This window comes from Zophobas morio, unplaced genomic scaffold, assembly GCF_036711695.1.
Source record: "Zophobas morio isolate AGI-343-1 ecotype UQ-CSIRO unplaced genomic scaffold, CSIRO_AGI_Zmor_V1 ptg000023l, whole genome shotgun sequence".
Taxonomy (NCBI): Eukaryota; Metazoa; Arthropoda; class Insecta; order Coleoptera; family Tenebrionidae; genus Zophobas; species Zophobas morio.
Window position 1 is genome coordinate 11,381,851 of NW_026972128.1, and position 19,953 is coordinate 11,401,803.

Consider the following 19,953-nt stretch of genomic DNA (forward strand, 5'->3'; position numbering starts at 1 on the left):
AAAGTTTCAACTGCTTTGATGATTTTTTTATTACCTACGCAAAAAGTGATTTAGACCTTTTAGTAAAAATTCACATTGTGCACATTAGGTGAGACATGGTTTGAGTTTAACTCAACAAATTCTCGCTAAAAAATCTCGTTTGTGAAAAATTCACGCATATCTATAATTTGACTTCACTAAGCCAATATTTTAGAATCGTGTCAAAAATAAGTTTGTCAGAATGTTTTAAACCGAATAGAAGGAAAACTTAGAAATCTTACTAATGAAAAGCATTTATCTACACTAAGTAGGAATTATGTGCAGTGACAAAGGGTAAATTTAAAACTACCTTGTTTCCTAATCTACAATCTACAGTTTAGTAAGCCCTAAATTTTTGACACAACTTCAAAATTAATAATTTAATAACATAATCTCGCAAGGTATACATTAATTTTTTTATAAATAACACGATTTCTCGATGTTTACAAATATAATTTCTAATCTAAAGTTAAAAAGTAACCAAAATAATGTAACAATAAAAAAGTACAAATAATGACAATAATACACAACCAGTACCCACCATGAATTCGCAACAAAAAAATATCTGATAGATAAAAAACTTTCAGATTCGAACTCACCAGTGTCCAAAATCATCAAAATATAAAAAACAATTTCTAAATAGTAAAAACTTTGTTCTCAGCGTTACCAAACTGTCACAGAAGTACTTGATAAACATCATTTTGTGATAACAAACGTCATATTTGTTGCGAGATTATGCCACATTTTTCTAATAATAAATTATAGTGTGAGTTATCCACTTCACCCATTTCATGGCGGTCCCTGTGTTCAAATTTAGTTAAATCGTAGTGTTGCGTGCTTGTCACATATTCGCTTCATTATTAATTATACGATATGTTAATTAGTAAAAATAAAACTTAATAATTTCTATAAGAAATTAGTGTCAACAAATTCACAACACAACAGTAAGCTTGGTGCTGAAAACAAGTAAAGTGAAATTTTTAGTTATTTGAACAAAAATAAATAATTGCTTAGTTACAATCATTTACTTTAACGATTATTATTTTTCTAAAAAGCAAATATTACAATATAGAACTAAAATATAATAATAATATTTATTTAAAACATTCGCTGGAAATATCACGACTACCATGCAATGTTAGAAATACAATTTTGGTATACAGACCATAAAAGCGTTATTGTATCGGTTCCCGATAGAGCGATACATATAAACTTACTGGGGAAAATGGGCTTGCCACTGGCCATAAAAAGGTTGATAAAGAACTCACTAACGAGTCTAATATTCCGCGTCGATGCTGTAAATAATTATAGAAAAATAGTTAGAGCCACTACAAGAAATTTGACTATGTTATTGCTGGTTAAAAAAGTTAGAAATAAAGTCAACACGAACCTTTGCGTGAACTTTCCTGTTGTAACCTTTAAGAAGCTGTCATTTGTTTTATCGTTAAAACATCAGTTATTAAAAGTGAGTTATAATTTTCTGAATTCAGTACACAGAGTTTAAGGATTAGTTGGGTAACGAGATTACGTGAAATACTGTTGATAAGGTGTTACGATGATCCTTCGGTCAGGGTTAAATAAGGGAGGACTTTCGAGGACACCATACGTTTCGGATCCACAGTTTGCCAAAGTTTCTATCAAAACCCGAACAAAACCCTTTATCGTTATTGTTAAATCTTCCACTGTGTAACCTGCTTTGTAACGACTCTAATTACATTAACAATGTTTTAATCTTTATCATGTCTACGTAAATATTTACTCAAAAATACAACAACAGGTTTTCATTTGCGTATAAAATGATCAATTTGTGTGAATCCGACTGTAATTGAACCGCCTAAGGAGTAAATTTCTCATTTAGTAATTGAATTTAAATTAATATACATTTGTCGAAAACAGATTATCCTTTGAAGCACTTATTGTACATGCTAACGTTTCTTTGATAAAGTAAATCTGGCAGATAAATTTAGAAAAAAACGAACCGAGCAGAAGTGCAGTATGTGGTGCATTTAAAATCATCTATATAAGAATATGTAAAAAATCTAGTCAATCACGTCAAAAATCATCTGGTGACACTCTAAAAAGTTTTATTAGTTTGATAATGATCCTTACATTATATAACATTCGGAATTACAACAAAAAATACTTTTTACTGTTATTAAAAAAAAATCAGCGGTGGAGATATCTGTGGATGAAATTTATTCACACAAGTAGATATTATATTCACAGCAAGATGCACACAAACAGTGCTGTTATAGAATATAATTAATATATAGTTAGCCGCATCAATTCCACTCTAAGGCCAGTCTTGAACAATCTAAACCAAACTGGATTGTTCAAAGATTTACCTTAGATTGTAAACAACATTATTAGTCGTGCATATATTTTGTGCAAGGCGAGAGCTCCATTCTGTCCATTAGGCAATAATCGGTTATCCATAATTGCTGTGACCTATTAATTCGTTTTAGTTTTTGTACATAGAAAACAAAAATTACATTATCAAACGATCAGACTGATTTTTATCACTAGCATTATCCATGGAACAATTTTAATCAACCCTTGAATGGGTTAAGATACGAAAAAACATTTTTTGTATCACATCTAGTTAAGCTAATGCAATAACTTATTGATTTATACAGGATATCCAAAACATGGAATAAATTCGATAGACAATTGACGAATGAACTTAGCACAAAAACTGGGCCAGGTTGAACAATCCACATGTTACTCGTAAATTTCAAAATTTTGATAAAATTCTGGCATCATTAAAAGTTTTTTAAATAACAAACTTATTCATATCAATATTAAGAAGACAAAAAATACCAAAATTGTAAATAGTCAAATATAATAAGAACAAAAAATATGAAAAAATTATCCTAAGAAACTTAGAAATGATATTTTAGAAAACAGTTGTCCGAGATTCGAAAATGGCCTGTTTGGCGGAAAGACGGTTTGCGAAATAAAAATATAAAACTACAGGAGTACATATATTCAAAATTGTAAGATCCTGGTTCTCATGGTTCTTTGATGTCCATAAAAGATTAGGCGTCAAGTGGTTTTCTGTAGGCAGCTGCTGAAACAAAACCAGTTCACATATTTTACCGTATGGAAACAAGTGCGGTAAAAATTCCTATGAATATGTTAATGGTAAAAGAAAATTTTACTAATGCAAAATTTAAAAACTATGTTGCATTGCTTTCGAACTTCGCTAAATGAAATGTCTAAAATTACTAAGGCTGTAGATATCTCAGGCGAACAAACAGCATATCTTAATTAAAAATTTACTACATGCAAAAGATGTTTGAAGAGTACGTTTTTATGTTTTGATGAGATCCATCGATGAGGTTTGAGTCAACTAGAATAGACTAAAGATGAATTTGAAGGATTATCTACATCTGAAGTAAATACAAGTAGTTTTGTTGCAGAAAGAGGTACTACTTCAATTTGTTATCATTCTAGGAAGTTATTGTATGACTAGTTTCTAGGGTTTAAGTAAAAACAAAGAAGTAACAAATTCTAAATTCTTAAATTAAGTAGATATATAAAAATTAAATAAGATCTATTAAAGGAAAAAAAAAAGTAGTTTTGCAGCAAAATACATGCACATAAGTACCACCGAACTGTTGAACTAAATTCATTTAAAACGCTTAATTTTAAAAACTTGAAAAACTGGATTAACAACGTTAGATATGAACAGAAAAAATTATAAAAATAGAAAAATCCTCCAATATCTGATTTAATTTAACAAATAGACACTCAATCAAAACGAGACATTTAATTATAAACTATTGCACTTTTGGTTTATAAACTGTCAGAGGTGAATTTAGCCCCTTTGGGTTTTTATTGTTCGTAATTTATTTATCTGTCCATTCTTCAAGTATTCGGAAAAACTATGCGAATTGAAATTGTATTACAATTTAAACCAGTGCACAGTGCACTTGAAGACATAGGAAAATAATTCAAAGATTAAAAGACCGACATTTTGAACATATTCTTTAAATAAACTTAGCTTGACTTAAAGTTTATTTTCTTTTTTCGACTTAGTCGGTAGGCTCGTTGTTTATCAAAATGGTGGATTCGCAAAAACCTATTTTGGGGTTAGCATGTCAGTTGAAATCAATAATACCAACTGCAGCGTGTCAGAAGCAGCCGTCTATCAATTAAAATGTTTTCTCGACTGCACGGTATAATACAATATATGTACTTACGTGCTACAACTACAACTAAATCTACTACATATCTACTACTACTAATTTTCGACAACTTTACAAATTTCATCTTTATTGCCGCTAGTGGTATGAAAAGTTTTCATCAGAGAATTTTAAAACTTTTCAGAAATATAAAATGTACGTGTCATTGTTTTGAAATGTGATATTGCTACTGAAAACGATTTTCGTTGAAAGGCAACACGACAAAGTATTCTATCAGCTGAAAATTGAAAGCAACTTATCTTTATCGTCCCTTGTCCGTAGCAAATAATATATTTGATCCTCAGTTCAATTTAAGCAAAAAATGGAATAAAATGAAAAGACGTATAGAAGTTCCCCAATATTGCCAAAAAATCTTACGCAATATACACGTCTGAATAACTCTACTTTTAACTTCCACTTGAAATCTAACCAACCAACTGCTGACACTAGATCCTAAATTTAATGTAAAGTTTAACCCAGAAATTAATTATTGGCGAGAGGATAAAAGCATAAAGATAATCTGTATTTTCAACAGTGACATTTTATTGTGTTTAATTTAAAATTCATTTTCATCCATCTCTACCGTATCTCTTAAATTCATTCCAAAGAGAAAAGTTTACCAATAAATTAAAAGTGATTTTTTTTCATTAATCACTCCGTTGTATGGAGATTACTTTACCCTCAGCTACACGTATTTTTTAATTAATTTTTAACGTAATTATACCAGACAAAGGCGTTCTTACGAAGAACGAGGACGTTGCGACCACTTACGCCAACACCTGAAAGCGTGCTATAGGTAAAGGGAACAATACGAATGCCCGTAAGTTGCGAAGTTTTTCATTAACCTAATAATTACATTTCCGCACATAGTCAGGCGCGGATCCAGGGGGGGGGCAATGGGTGCAATTGCCCCCCCCTGACACACGACCGAGGTACTTTATTTTGACCAATTTCAAAATTTTGAAATCATATTTCATTTTGTAAATACAGTACAACCTCTATAATCCAAACTCACGATTGTCTCAACATCCAGTAATCCGAACAGAGGCTATTTGAAGTCGATGCCTCTTTAATCCGAACAAAAACTCTGCAATCCGATCTGAACTTGATCTACTTCCAAAAATGATGCAAGATCTTTCTGCATATGTTGTATGGAATATTTTGAAATTTTTAAAAATTGCGATATTTCAAAGCACTGAATTAATTAACTAATTCTGGAAAAACGGATGAAGTTATCGGAGACCCGAAATCTACAAGAGAAAGTATTTCGTTAAATTTCGAAAATCGTTGAAAATGGGTCGAAATTTGCACGAGAAAAATTTCATTTTCGAAAAAATTTCCTAAACATTCTGAAAAAATTCAGAGATATATATCCCGACGTGCTGATTCCAAAAATATACCATGTTTATAGTAACGGAGCAATATTTTCGGAAAATTCGCTGTGAAATTCGAATTTTTCGAAATTTTTAAAAATTGCGATATTTCAACGATTCTGGAAAAATGGTTTAAGTTATCGAAGAAATGAAGCCAGAAGTGACTTCTGAGGTCCAAAATCTACAAGAAAATATATTTAGTTAAATTTCGAAAATCGTCGAGAATGGGTCGAAATTTGCATAATGGAGGTAATACGAATACATAACGGAAAATTTCATTTTTGAAAAATTCATCTAAAAATTCTGAAAATTTTCAGGGTATAGATCCCGGGGTGTTTATTCCAAAAGATAGCGTATTTATGGTCACGGAGTAATATTTTTTTAGAATGTATCTATTATCCATTGTTGCTTGTTCTTTAATTTTTGTTTAATAAAATTTAGGTTTATTTCTTGAAGTTTGTTTTCAGTTGTGTATGAAGTTGTTATTCAATTCCCTTTCAGATTTTTGGGAAAATGGCTGATCCGAACAAATCGTTAATCAGAACACAACTTTTTCCCATTTAATTAGGATTATCGAGGTTCTACTATACACTATACGTGTAATCAAAAGAACCAAATGTCACCCATGTTATGTGAAAAAAAGTATACTAGCTAAAATTTTATAATATTTTTTGTTTAGAACGAATTTCTGGTAGATAGGTAAAATTGCACAAAAATTGCCCCCCCCTGAACGAAATCCTGTATCCGCGCCTGCACATAGTAATTAAAACTTCTAGAAACTAGAAACTTAATCAAGGAAGCATCTCTAGCATTTAACATTTTAGTGTTTATGCACAGCTTATTTATTACTTTGGAGCTGAAGGTACTGAATAAAGCTAATTGAGCAATCTATCAACAACAGCCTGAAAAAGACAGCCTTGACTGAAACGACCGTCAAGACTGAATCTGACCTAGTTTTCGAAAAAATTAAATATCTGATAGTAAATTGTACCGCATTATAACTATACATCATGGGTCAGTTAAAGCTGTTTTACCCAGAGGAAAATCTGAGTCCCTGACTTTTTCAGACGAGTAGGTCTTAAACATAACAATAAACGCACTCGTGTCCTCAAGGGGAAAATAATCGTTAGGAAGCCACAACGTCTCGCAAGTTATAGTGGTATATAAATGCTACAGAAGACAGATACACTATCCCCATAAATTCATCGAATGTCGAGCTTATACAGTTCACTGCGGATCGGCATCTACGAACAGTAGTTACCACAGAATCATTAAATTTAATTTAATGAAGTGTGCACTCAACGACACAATCAAATCAACCTCATTTCGCTAACTGGGAGTAACGGATTTAAGTTTATACACTGGAAAAATTAGGGAAGTTCTATAAAGTTTATATCCCAAACATAGGCTAGACAGGATGATTTCAAAATGTGCGCAATAAAAAAATGGGGAATAGCTCACAATAAAATTTATTGCGCTGTGTAGAGTTCAAGTTCCTAAGTGGTAGCAATGTCTAGAAAAAATGATTGGAAATTAAATATAAATTGTTATACACGCCACTGGTGGTGTTTCTTGACTTACCATAACAACTATTCAATGAATGGCCCAGAACGAAACTTGTTATGACACGGAAAAACAGCAAATGAAGTTTTGAGAACGTAACCTAGCCCTTTTTCAGTACTTGAAATGTGCACTATTGCTGTAAATGGTGTACTTCAAAAAGTGACTTTTCCTAAGAATGTTACTTAGGTTAAATTCCCAGGCGAATTTTTCGGCGTACTGTTTTTTAACTTTTAAATAACTATTATTAGTATTAGTCATACTTCTAGCATAATGAAATTGATTAACTTATCAGTAGTAGTAAATTACCATATTATCAAAGAAAATTATACTGGGAAGGACTTTACAAAAAATGTGGAAAGTTTTAACTGAATGCGACAATTATGAACGGAAATACCATAGTTCTTCAACAATAAGTGCGTGAAAAATGAAATTACTGGTAAACTATCACACAACAAAACTTACAGAAGAGAAATATAATCAGGAATGACTTTTTGAAATTCTTGAAGACCATTTGTCTTGAAATAAATTTTAGACGATCTTTGTTGCTGAACAAGAAACAACTGCACTAAAACAAATGTGTGATTTATTCACACCGACCTTTTCGCCTCTGAAAACAACCATTTCGCTTTAAATATTTAGATATCTAAAAAACATACCTATTTATATAGACGCATTATATACAGCCGATTTATTTAGATGCGTTGTGAAGTAAAGTTAATTGTTTGCGATAAAATGACATAACAATTTTTACGAAAGGATTAATAATTTCCAATTACATTATAAGTATATAGGGCCAGACATCACTAGCACTAGCCAAGAATGATGTAACTTCCGAAGATGCAGTTCACTAATAGAAATTTATTCGTAGTAGTCGTAGAATGAAATTCAGTAAAAATTATAGAAAGTTTGCAAAGTTGATTTTACTTTTCCTAAAGTTCAGTTTATCTGCTACACAGGTAGCCATTCTCAAGTAATTTAATCGTTCAGTCAAAACAGTGTGTCCTATAATTATCAAAATTGCGCAATATCATGGTGCAGAGAAATAAATGTTCCAGGAATTTTATTATCCTGAAAATTTACCCTGCAAACTTTCAATGTTGAATGTAATAACCATGTTGATGAAAATGCAACGTTGCATTTGACCCTTGAAGGTATGGGACTTTGGTTACACACGAGAGACTGCAAAAGAATGATAACGCCGGTTTTCCCGGCCGACTGGCTGTATGAAAACAAAACGAATTGAAAAACGAGGGTAGTTGGCCGCAATTAATTCCATTTGTATATGAATAAAGCGAACAAAGGGGAAATTTACGATAATCACTCATTAAAAATTTAAGCCCTACCTCATCTTTGTTCTTTTTTTTCCTTCGCAGCAAATTGAGATCTTGCAAACTACCACTCAGTCGTTGAGATAGTTGCAAAATATCACTTTTTGTCAACGTCATTTTTACCAAACACTATCATCGCCGTTGCAACACTAAACGAATCGTTCATAGTTAAGTGTTTAAGTTGGGAATTTTACATTTCTTTTGACGTTATCACACATTGTGTTGTACTGTGGATTAACTGCCGGATTCTACAAATAGTTAGATACCATGTGGAATAAATCCTCAAAATCAACACAACTAACGCAAATATGAACAAGGGAAACGATTAATTGCGAGTGTCAGCCGAGTCAATTGATCTGTTATGTTAAACTGCACGCGACGATGTTTATCTCTCATCATAATAGATCAAGCAGCTGCCAAGACGTTTATTATTAACCTAGTAGTTCAATGTATCCCAGATGTCAGTAAATGTAAGAGGTTTATAAAGTTGATTACAGATATTTTTCTTATAGTGAATAGTGAAATTAACTGAATCTTCTTCGGTCACACTTAGCTTGTTACAAAATTAATGCCACTTTATGGCTCTACGACTAGTTATACAAAACCAAGTTCTATTTTATTCGCACTAACTGGAACTAAACGCGACGTGGAAAGAATGATGATCAAGGATAAAAAAAATACCCGTAAAAATGAACTGAAAAGCCATTGAGCATCCTTACAACAATAATTTTTAAGTAAGTGCTTAATTTAACTCAAAGTCCTCCTTTCAGAAATGGAACAGAGCAAATTTAGACTTCCACATCCTAAATCGCGAAATTTATATTCATTAAGTAACAAAGTTTTCTAGTAGCCGTCTAAACTTACTTTTACTACAGCAAAGAATATCATTTTAAATATACTTCTGCAATTAAAATTTCTTCAGTCAATAATTTTGAATTATTAAATCTGTTATGTTATAAGTTTCATGCGATTGTATCAGAGAGTATTCCTTTCAAAAAAGAACAAACTAGTAAGTATCATACATTTTATAACGTCTCTGAAAAAAATTAAAAAGTAGTTATTTTAAAATAATGGAAAACATTGTATATGTATGTTGTACTCTAACATTGTCATGTTTTAGACAAAACAGTAGTATGGTTTCATTCCAATGTCTTGGATCACTTTATCAAAACAATTTTAATATATACACCCTAGAGCTCTCTTCATTAACTGTGCACTTTCGTTGAAATTGCATTTCAATGTTTTTAAGCGAGTCACAGCACTGGAATTTAATCACCTGATCCTGTATTATTTGAAAATTTTAAAAGCAGAAACTCCAACGTCGATAGCACACCACTGGTAATAACGCACCGTTCGCTTTAAAAGCAATATTATTTCAATTTTAGCTTGAAAAGTGAGAAGAATAAACAAAATGAGAGCCTAATCTGTTACTGCAAAGACTCTCTGTAATAACCAGACATTCATAGGTTGATTGAAAAATATATTATTAGAAAAACATTCTTGATTTTCTAATTTCTAAAAATTTAACATCCCATACTACTACGAACCTACAAGTGATTTCAGCAAGCATTCGTGTTTGACGGTTAGAGATTATTTGATAATTTCCTTCCACTTAGGAAATTATATATTATCTATTTTAACATACTGTTTCTAAATGCACGCAAACTGAGCATGATTAAAAAATACTATTAAGTTTCCAGAAGTGATTAATTATTATTCTTATTATTATTAAATAAGGCGTTCGGGAAGAGTTCTAGAACATGCTATTCCCACGCCGTTAATAAGGATGCTGAAATTAATTTACGTACTTAATTTGTGGAAGTTTTATGTTTATGTTTTTACACGATGTGCGTCAAATCTCGCTTTGAATCCTGCAACTGCTTCGCTTTGGACAGCATCATCGACACCGAATTCCGCAACCGTTGGTGACAAAACTTGGTCGCATGAAATTTTTCCTTTACGAGTTTAAAGCAACGACCTTTACTACGACGACCTTTATGTTTTAGGGATGAGAGTAATCAGTAACACTGCATACTTTTTCAAACAAAACCATCACACTATATTATCAGCATCAGAGAATTTTCCGTCTCTTGACTTATTCAATTTATCGAAAACGATGATCTCAGAGAATTATATCAAAATGTTTCAAGACAGGCAGAAGTGCTGAAGACGTGTCGACAACAGTATCAGCTATAATTTACAGTTCAAAGGTATCGATTGTGACTGGGTCTGGTAATCTCATTCGGATTTTTTTTATAAACAATTTGCTCTTCAGATTTTATTCTACTTTCCCTAAAAATAGACTTAGTAATGAAAGTTCTATGAGCTCAATGCTAGAACTTTTAAAAGCTCTAAATAAATTTCGTTACCGCTTAAATTACACTATTTCCTCGTTAATATAGGGCCTGATAAATGTAACTAAAGACGAATGCTTGGAGACAATTCCGTGTGAAGTTCTTTAAAGTAGATCACCATCAGTGATTGATAAATTATTAAATAATAGGGCCCTCAGTCTAGGTCTCTAACGACTTCCCAAACAGTTAATTTCAGAAGCGTTGTGAATGGGTATAGGATACAATGGAGATTTCAGTTCGGTTCCTATTAATATGTGATCGGATTTACCGACTGGATAAGAGTAGTCAACGTTATTTACGAAGCCCTCGATTAAGTTGAAGTCTAAGACCGGGGATCGGAGCATTCTGATTTAACCCGCAATGTGTGGGCTGAGAAATGGAGTGAGTGGGTCTATGGGTACACCCCAAAACACAACATAAAACATATATGTCTATAATCAAGATGCTATATTTGTATACAACACGGAAGCTACAAAAAATTGCCGAAATGTATCAAGTTGTACTATTTGATTAGTTTTCGGCCAAAGGCTTTTATGTTGTTTCCGTAAGTTATTCTGCACTATGAAGATTAACTTTTATGAGAACTAATAGTTCAGACATAGAAGAACTTTCTATTGACTCGTAGGTTTGCAATTTCTTACTTCGTTTTTCATCTTCCATTTCACAAACAATACTTAATGAATTAGTAAAAAGATCTGGGAAAGCTGTCAGTTGGGGAAGTCAAGTCATTTAATTCGGTACTGGAATGACCTGTGACTTTTATAATAACAATCACCTGCGTGGTTGTCTATCAAATAATTCACTTACATGACAATCAATTTAAGTGAATCAATTATATAACAAAAATATAAACAAAATTAAATAGGGGGAAACATATACAACAAGACAAAAATTACATTACAATTAAGATATCGAATAACTATCGACACTTTAAAAAACAAATAATATATAACAATTTAAAAAGTTGGGCTTTTATCTACGTGGTTTTATGTAAGTATAAAATGAATGAAAAACTTTTATGTTTATAACGTAAACTTTCTTTATACTTTAGAACAGAAGCGTTCTTATGATGCTTTACATAAAATGAGTTGTATCTAATTATAATTCTCACGCCATTTCGCAATATTAAAGTTAATCAATTTCTTTTTTAAGACCATTCGATGTCGATTTTATGTTATTGAATATTACTGAAACGGAAAATATGTTTACTTCCCGTTGTGAAACACTGAACACTGATTAATAATTTCTGAGTTTATTTGGGTAAGGAGGAAAATAGGAACCAACATTACGAGAGTCACCATGGTAGAAAGTGAACTTTGTTGTTAACCGTCCTAACTAAGTATATTACACAAATTAGTTTAAAATGTACATTTTTCTCTATTGTTAAATGTCACCCAACTGATAAACCTGGCAGTCATTCTGCGTAAATATTATTTAAATTATACAGGCAATTTATAATATTATCTACATAATCTACCTAAATGTGAAACAAAATATTTACAATTTTTGGCTATGAAATATCTCTGATTGTTATCGTACAGACAAAACTCACTAATTTAATCCTCACTCCACCTTCTGCAAAAAAAACAAGCACTGATTGTCGAAAAATGGGTAAAAGTTGAAAATTTCTAAAGGTCTGGAAAATCTTATGCGACGATTTAGCTTGGAAAAAGCCGTGTGCGAGTGGGATTCCCAGACTACTTCCACCTGTAGAGGAACTGTGTAAATAGGATTGGCAAAGCAATTTGACTTCTTTACGATCTTTTTTCTAAGACCGAGATTGGAAAATTGTTTTGGGTGCACCACTGCACCTGTCAACCACACAATAATCCGGAAGTTAAAACGGTGTTGACCGAAAAGCGTCCGTATTCCCATAGACAGAAGCTTCTTTCGCTGCACAATAAATTCAAGTTTTAGAAAATAATCAACGACAGCATTTTCACCGAGTGACACCTTCGATTTAACACCTACAATAAATAATTTAATTGATTCGATAGTGCCAACTAGTATTTTTAATAACTAACCGAGATCAATATTTCGACAGCACTGTGGATAGATAAGTATTTACTAGTATTTAGTTACATTTTGTTATTAAAAGTCGACTATCGGTAGCTATTTATAATTAAAAATAATAGTGGAGACTTATCTCCTATCGATTAATAATCAAATTTAAATTTAACACTAGCGATTAATAGCAAAAATTTCCAAACAATCCTGTAGCTTTCATCACTAGATACCTTCTAAACTTGCAAAGACTAGAAAAACATGATCAAGTCTGACGACATTTTGTACCATAAACAGACAATTTTAAATCATTACCAAAGAATAATATTATCTAAAAAATTTCGGATCATCAATATTTTTAAACCCTTGGTTAACAATGTTAACATGTGTAAAAAGCAAACAAAAATTGTAAACATGCTGCATAAAACTGGAATAAGAAATAAATTCATGTCCAAAACAGTATTGTGCACGTAAAATGAAACAATCATGCAGGTACAAAAGCCACATCGAACTTACTTTTGCTCTCGGTTTATCCAGATAAGAATAAGATTGCTGAAAATTCACACAACATCAGTAACATGCTTTTTAGTGGGTTAAGTTTAATGATTATCTACGCCCTCTGAAATCTAATTACATGACGATGAAAACAATATAAAATTAAAATCATGATATTTTTAGAATATATTTGAGCATCTTGAAGATTGCCAATGAAAATATCATCGAATACGTTTAAATTACCAGAAATTCGAAGTTCCTTACGTTGTAAATTTGTACTAAATTTAATTTCGTACACCAGACGGTTTTAAATGAAACAAGCCCAAAAGCTACATTCGTGGAATAGTTGTAAATATGAGTTATAAATGTAAATACGAGTATGAGTTAAAATAAGGTTCAAGAGCACGGTGTATTTGATGTGACGGACTATACGTTGCTGTGTGTGCTCTGCTGGTCTGGTTGATCTTTCCGGAGCCGTCAAATTGAAAATTTTACTGAAGTTAAATTTCACTAAATGGTGAATTTAAGGGCGTGAAAATTGAACGAAGATTTGTATTCGTTGGGACAGGACGATCTTGGCTGAGAGAAAAGTTTGATTGAGTTCAGTCAATTTTTTACAAAACCTAATATAATGAGGACACCGTGCGAATAGAACAACTATATATTGCATCAAAGTTAAGAAATAAATAAAAATCTAAGTAAAATTGATACCTTATCATGTTTGGTTAGGGTTTTTATGTTTTTTATGGCGGATGTCCGCTCCGTTAAAACAAGCATTGGCACTGTTTTGTTGGCCTGCTTCCATCTTTGAGAAAGAAAATTATCGAATTTCCAATCACAAACTTCTAATCAAAATTGATTTGTTCAAAACCGGAATCGCGCATTCTCTAGTTATCAAGGCACGTGTTGTGCTGAGAATCAATAGGGATAATTGTACACATAACTAGCAATACAATACATGAATTTGCATTTGAGTGGTAAGCAGACCCTGAAGGGAATTACATACGATTAAACTTGGTATATTAGTTCATTTTCAGTCCCACACGCCCATAGTTAGTCCATTTTATACATGAATATCCATTCTGATAGATACATGTAATTCTAATCCACTAAAGACATTTTTTCACTTTCATAAATAAAAATTAGGATAAAATTTTATCGTATAATGTATAAGAATAAAACAAATGTTAGCAATTACATCGACAAAGTAGTTATAGTGTACTGGTCATGACAACAACTTAATTTACTTAAAATCTGGTTAATTATGGTTGACTTGTTAAAACAATATGTTCGGTGTTTTTAAAATTGGTTCAGCACTTCATACATATTCATATATTATAATAAAAAAAGTATTTCCCTTGCGGAAGATTCGGTATGCGGTCCCGTCGGTTTATTAAGCATTATACAGAGTGATAATAAAGTCACGTACCAAACGAAAAACTGTACTTGAAAAACAACAAAAGCAGCTCAACAAAAGTCTCATTTTCGGCTGATTAAACAGGCTGAATCTGTTGTTCTATGGACGATATAACAACGTTAAATATTTTTAATGGCACGATAACTCTCTGGATTTAAAAGTTCGTAATTGGCTTTTATAAAAACTCCAGATTCATCATAATTCTTTAAAGACATTTTATTTTGATTTTTAAAATGATTTTAGCAAAAATACTGAACGTATTTGCGTAATTCTCTGTTTCAGTTTGCAGCACTACTGTGAAATGTAAAATCTACGGCCCAAAATTTCAGCTGTTCAGTACAGCTGTTGCCAATTTTGATGGCACGTCGATAAAATCCGGCAAATCACCCACATTATGAGATTAGAGAATTGAGAAGGAAGATTTTTTATGGTCACACTAATATCGCCATATTTAAATTACAAATAATTTGAACTTAAAATATTTTCTGTTGGCTTTTATGAAATTAGCTGCTTTAAAATGTGATTTTTATGTGACGTCATCAATTGTAATCTAACCTAATCTAACCTTACCAGATAACTGAAAGTATTTTTCTGAAAACCTTCAAAACCTATTTTCAATCTATTCCATTGGACATTTCTTGATTAAATTTTCAGTTATAAAAGAAAAACATTTTTGAAACAACGAAACTCGCGAAGCAGCACATATTTTACTCGCTGGACTGAAGATGAAAATACACAAATGCAACATCGTTTTTAAAAGAACAAAAATCATGCGAGTACTGAACATTGTTGCCACATCTTCAAAATTATCAACCACGTGTGACAAATATCAGGGGAAAATGCAAACACCTATAGATAGGATGTTTTAGGGTTACATACATGCCATTTATAATGTTCATTTTTAAAAACACGAACATGCACAAAAACAGTAAAATTTTATTGCACCCATTGTTATTTAAATGGAATTAATTAACAGAGAATTTATATTAAACAATATCCAGTAAAATAGCGTGTGAAGTAATTTTTTATTTATTGTTACTTTGTTAAATTCCTCAATATTATTAGTTTATTACTTATGATGTCGCTAGCTTCAAAATTATCAGCGACATTTCAGTGCAAAATTGTTGCACGCAATGAATAGAAAAGATTTCAGCATTCCTTGTACAAAAATTTGTAGCATCTGTAACGGACCCATTCCGCAGTTGTTAATTTCTTTAAACGAAACCATTAACACTAAAACTCGACAAAACTGTTCTAATTACAGCGAAGCCGGCAGCAATATCGCCTGAAAATTACAAGAACGAAACAACTATTTGGACACACGCCTCGTCGATTATTGAAAATGAATGTTCCACGTTTTATATAGCTGGCGAATATTCTGTGAAAAAAATTAATTAAATAGATAAAAGCTCTGGCGATTTTGTTTAGAAAATGAATTCGAATAATTAAAAATAACGGCGGTTTGGCAACATCTAAATCAATATTACTGTGCTAAAAAGTGTCCATTTCATTTCAATTAAATTTTAATATCTATGAACAAACACACGATGCTTGGAGGTTTAACAACCCAAATTTTAACTCTATTTAATATTTTATTACGAGTTGACGAGGGTATAATATGGGGCGAAAGTGAGTGATTTAAATGATTAAAATATTAATGCCACACAACGTAAACATCAACGACTTACCGTTTTGGCGTGCGATTTGGACTTCCTCATGCTGGCTGCGCGTGATTTCACTAGACAACACTGTTTCTACCATTGTTTCCCAAACCACTCCAAAATTGTGGTTCTGGAACAGATATAACAAGTCAAAACAAATGACAATAAATCAGCTAGACTGAGATTAATATACAACTGAGCGTCTAGTGTAACTGGATTAACCAGCCGCCTATTACTATCACTGAACTTCCCTCACGGCTGCAGCACAGCACAATTCAATACAGATATCTTTAATAATTTTTGAAATCCTTGCCCTTTGCGGTGTTCAAACTAAGTATTAATCATGGGGTGTACTACGAAACGTTAAACAGAACATAATTGTGTTCGTAGGATTTCAGGAAAACTGAATAACGGTTTCTGACATAATTGATAAAATAAACCGATTAAGATATTAATTTTTTGAATTATCTTATCTAAATAACTACATGAAATAAAAAAAAAATGGTTTAAATTTATTTAGACAGAACTTCTCTCGTCTCTGCACGACAATTCATCTATAAATCAAGTCAAGTTTCTTGGACAAACTATAAATTGGGATGCTGATTTTTTAACACTAAACTGACTGTTGTGAAATTTTAGGTGTGTTTTAGGAATATGATGTAAATGGTAAAACAATAACCAAAATTTATCTCATCATCTCCACGAACAACTTGATGCCATCATTACCAAATTTTGTACTACTTCAGTATTATAAAATAACATCCTTTTGTACTTGTTTATTAATCTGCCCTTATTTTTTGCCTTGGACATCTACATTTTTGGAAAAAAAAACAAATTAGTACATTACAAATTTGTTTTTTATAATAAACAATTAATTTACAAATTTATTGATATCATTTCTCATTTAAAAGATGTTGACTCAAGTATTATTTTGGAACACTCACTGCAGCACTCAAAGTTAACAAATATTAAATTAGGGTAGATATCAGAACTTGCGCAAGCAGTAAAAATTACGCTTGGGAACAGTACTAACACTGTAAAGTTCAAAAACAATGTATAACGTAATATACGCTCAGAAAAGACGATATAAAATAATCGTTTTATACAAACTTTTCAGACGTTTAAAAAATAAAAACGGCGTTCCACTTCGAAATAAAAATCAACTTAAAACACCTCAGTTCATGTTTAATAAATTTTTATTAAGTATACGTTTGAACAGCGGCCACTAGACTGCACGCAAAAAGTAAACCTATTATTTCACAAATTCACATTATGAATATATTCATACACAAAGCAATATTTTGTATGGTGCAAATACCACCTATAAAACTGTGTAAGTATTTTTGTTAAACATTTAATCTTAGCTGCAACGTGCGCTTAAACAAAAAACACACACTACACACAAAGTACTCAACAGTCTTTTTGTTAAATAAACGTACACGTATTCAAATTATTTCAAGCAAAATAAAAAGCATTGTCCGTGCAAATATTTTCATTTTCCCTCTTAATCGTTTTATACGGCACTGGTAAACAGCACTAGTCGTCCAAAAGCAACATCGTGCAGTGTTGAGCCCCTATGGATTTCCTAGCTTAGCAAACATTTAGATTGTGTTTTAAATTTTTGGTGCAGATTTTAGAATTAACGAACGGTACAACGTTTATTCCCCACAACACCGAAATACACAAAAAAATCGACGCGTTTCACCAACCACGTTGGCATTATCTCGACAAAACTAAACTATACTAAACTAAAATAGTGTAGCTTATAGTGTTATTGAGCACCGAATGATTAAAGAAGATTCGGCAATAACTGACAAAAACAAATTGGCTACGGTTACCGGGTTCTACCGCACCTTCGGCCCGAATAAATATCGAATCCCTAAAATTAATCACATATTGTTTCAAATAAAAGAAATTTTGTTCAATCCGAACAATAACAAACTTAAATGGAAAAATTTAATCAGAAATTTTATAAAATCGGCCGCACACCTCCCATTCTATATTCTGACATGAATTTTCACCTGCCACCCTCAAAGTTATGATGTCGTTAACATTTTTAACAGCAAAACATAATCATTTCGCAAGTCACAAAGCGACAAGGCGATGTCGAGTCTGTACACTCCTTTAATACACAAATAAAAAATTAATGTCGCTAAATGAAAAAATGTTGATGAAGTTAGTCTCGACGTTACAAAAACAGCTCGACATAATCGTGGCTTTTCATTAAATTCCTTCTAGTTTTTTATCAACTGTGTAGTTCAACGTAGTTACATTGTTTGCAAAGCATTGTTTCACCACTGAAAATGTTACGTTAGTGTTGAAAGAGCTTTTAAATAAGTAATATTGCAAACGGGTTACTGTAAAAAAATACGAAACTTTTGGATCAACAAAAATGTTTAAATATGTTCCCAAAAACTTGACGTAAAATTAGTTGCAATTTTTCTCGTTCAATTTCTTACAGTAGCTATTTCTGTTGAGTGCAGTAGGTTGCATTCTAAAGGCGAGGTTTTAATTTTGAGTCACGACGCGAAGTGCTTTAATAAAGCCGAGCACAAGTATTGTATTAGATTTTTTGCTTGAAGTCTTTTTACTTCATATTAATATTACAAAATCAGGCCTTTGAACAATTTTGTTAGAAAAACTAAGCGACAAAGTGGGTTCGCAACAATAGCCTATACTTATTTGTCAAAATTTTGAACCTTTAACCAATACATTCAAGTGTCAAAATAGAATGACAGGTGGTGACAAAGTAGATTGTGGCTAAAGCTAAACCTTCATCTCTAAGTATAGCTTACAAATAATACACAAATGTCAATTTTTTTTGGACATGATGAAATATGGTGCAAATTTCGCTTCATTTTCACTGAATGACATTTATAAACACAAATGTTTGAATTCGGAGGTATATTACAGAAGGGTCACTTAAATGTCAAGCTCAAATTGAATTTTTTGTTTATACGCAGAACATTTGCTCCTGTATTTATAAAGTTCATTGCACACAAAAACCATGGCTTTCAGTAGCGGCTCGTGGTCTTTTCGCTAGGTGAGGCAACATTTTCGTTTCAAAATGAGCAGGTATTAATTAACATGTTCGCAATTACTTTTGTTAAAAGACAGATTGTTTATTCATTTTTATGAAAACAATACAAATAACTCTGAGTCAGGAACATATCTCGATATGGGTACACTTCTCAATTAAAAAACATTTAATTGCTTTACACAAATCAACGAGAAGGTGTAAAGACTACAGAATTTGCTTTATTAGCATTAAGATTAATTCATGTGATCTAGGGTTGATTTAAATATATTAATCAATTAATTAATAAAGTTCTGCTCAAATATGGATGAGAGGTTCTAAATCTTTGACATACAATTGTTCGTCGTAAGAAAACCGTGCTTAAATATTTAAACTTTATAATAAATTCTGGAGATTAGAGATTCTTATGTTCCTATCAGCATTGCAAAACTGACATTTTCATTGTCCTACTGTTTTTAAGTTAACTTAAAAGTTTTAATACATAACCTTGGCAGTGGACACCTTTCCTCGCGTCTA

At 31.8% G+C, this 19,953-nt stretch overlaps 1 protein-coding gene across 4 annotated transcripts in view; it reads right to left on the reverse strand.

Annotated features, from left to right (window-relative positions):
* The window catches only part of Trpm (Transient receptor potential cation channel, subfamily M), a 111,975-nt gene that overhangs the window by 90,689 nt on the left and 1,333 nt on the right, over positions 1–19,953 (reverse strand). For all 4 annotated transcript variants that reach the window (XM_064062450.1, XM_064062446.1, XM_064062449.1 and 1 more), the window contains exons 2-4: positions 16,428–16,530; positions 13,344–13,379; positions 1,236–1,313 (exon numbers count right to left, since the gene is read on the reverse strand). In XM_064062450.1, the coding sequence (XP_063918520.1) occupies positions 1,236–1,313; positions 13,344–13,379; positions 16,428–16,457 (144 nt within the window). In that variant the 5' untranslated portion in view covers positions 16,458–16,530. The remainder of the gene's footprint in view (positions 1–1,235; positions 1,314–13,343; positions 13,380–16,427; positions 16,531–19,953) is intronic.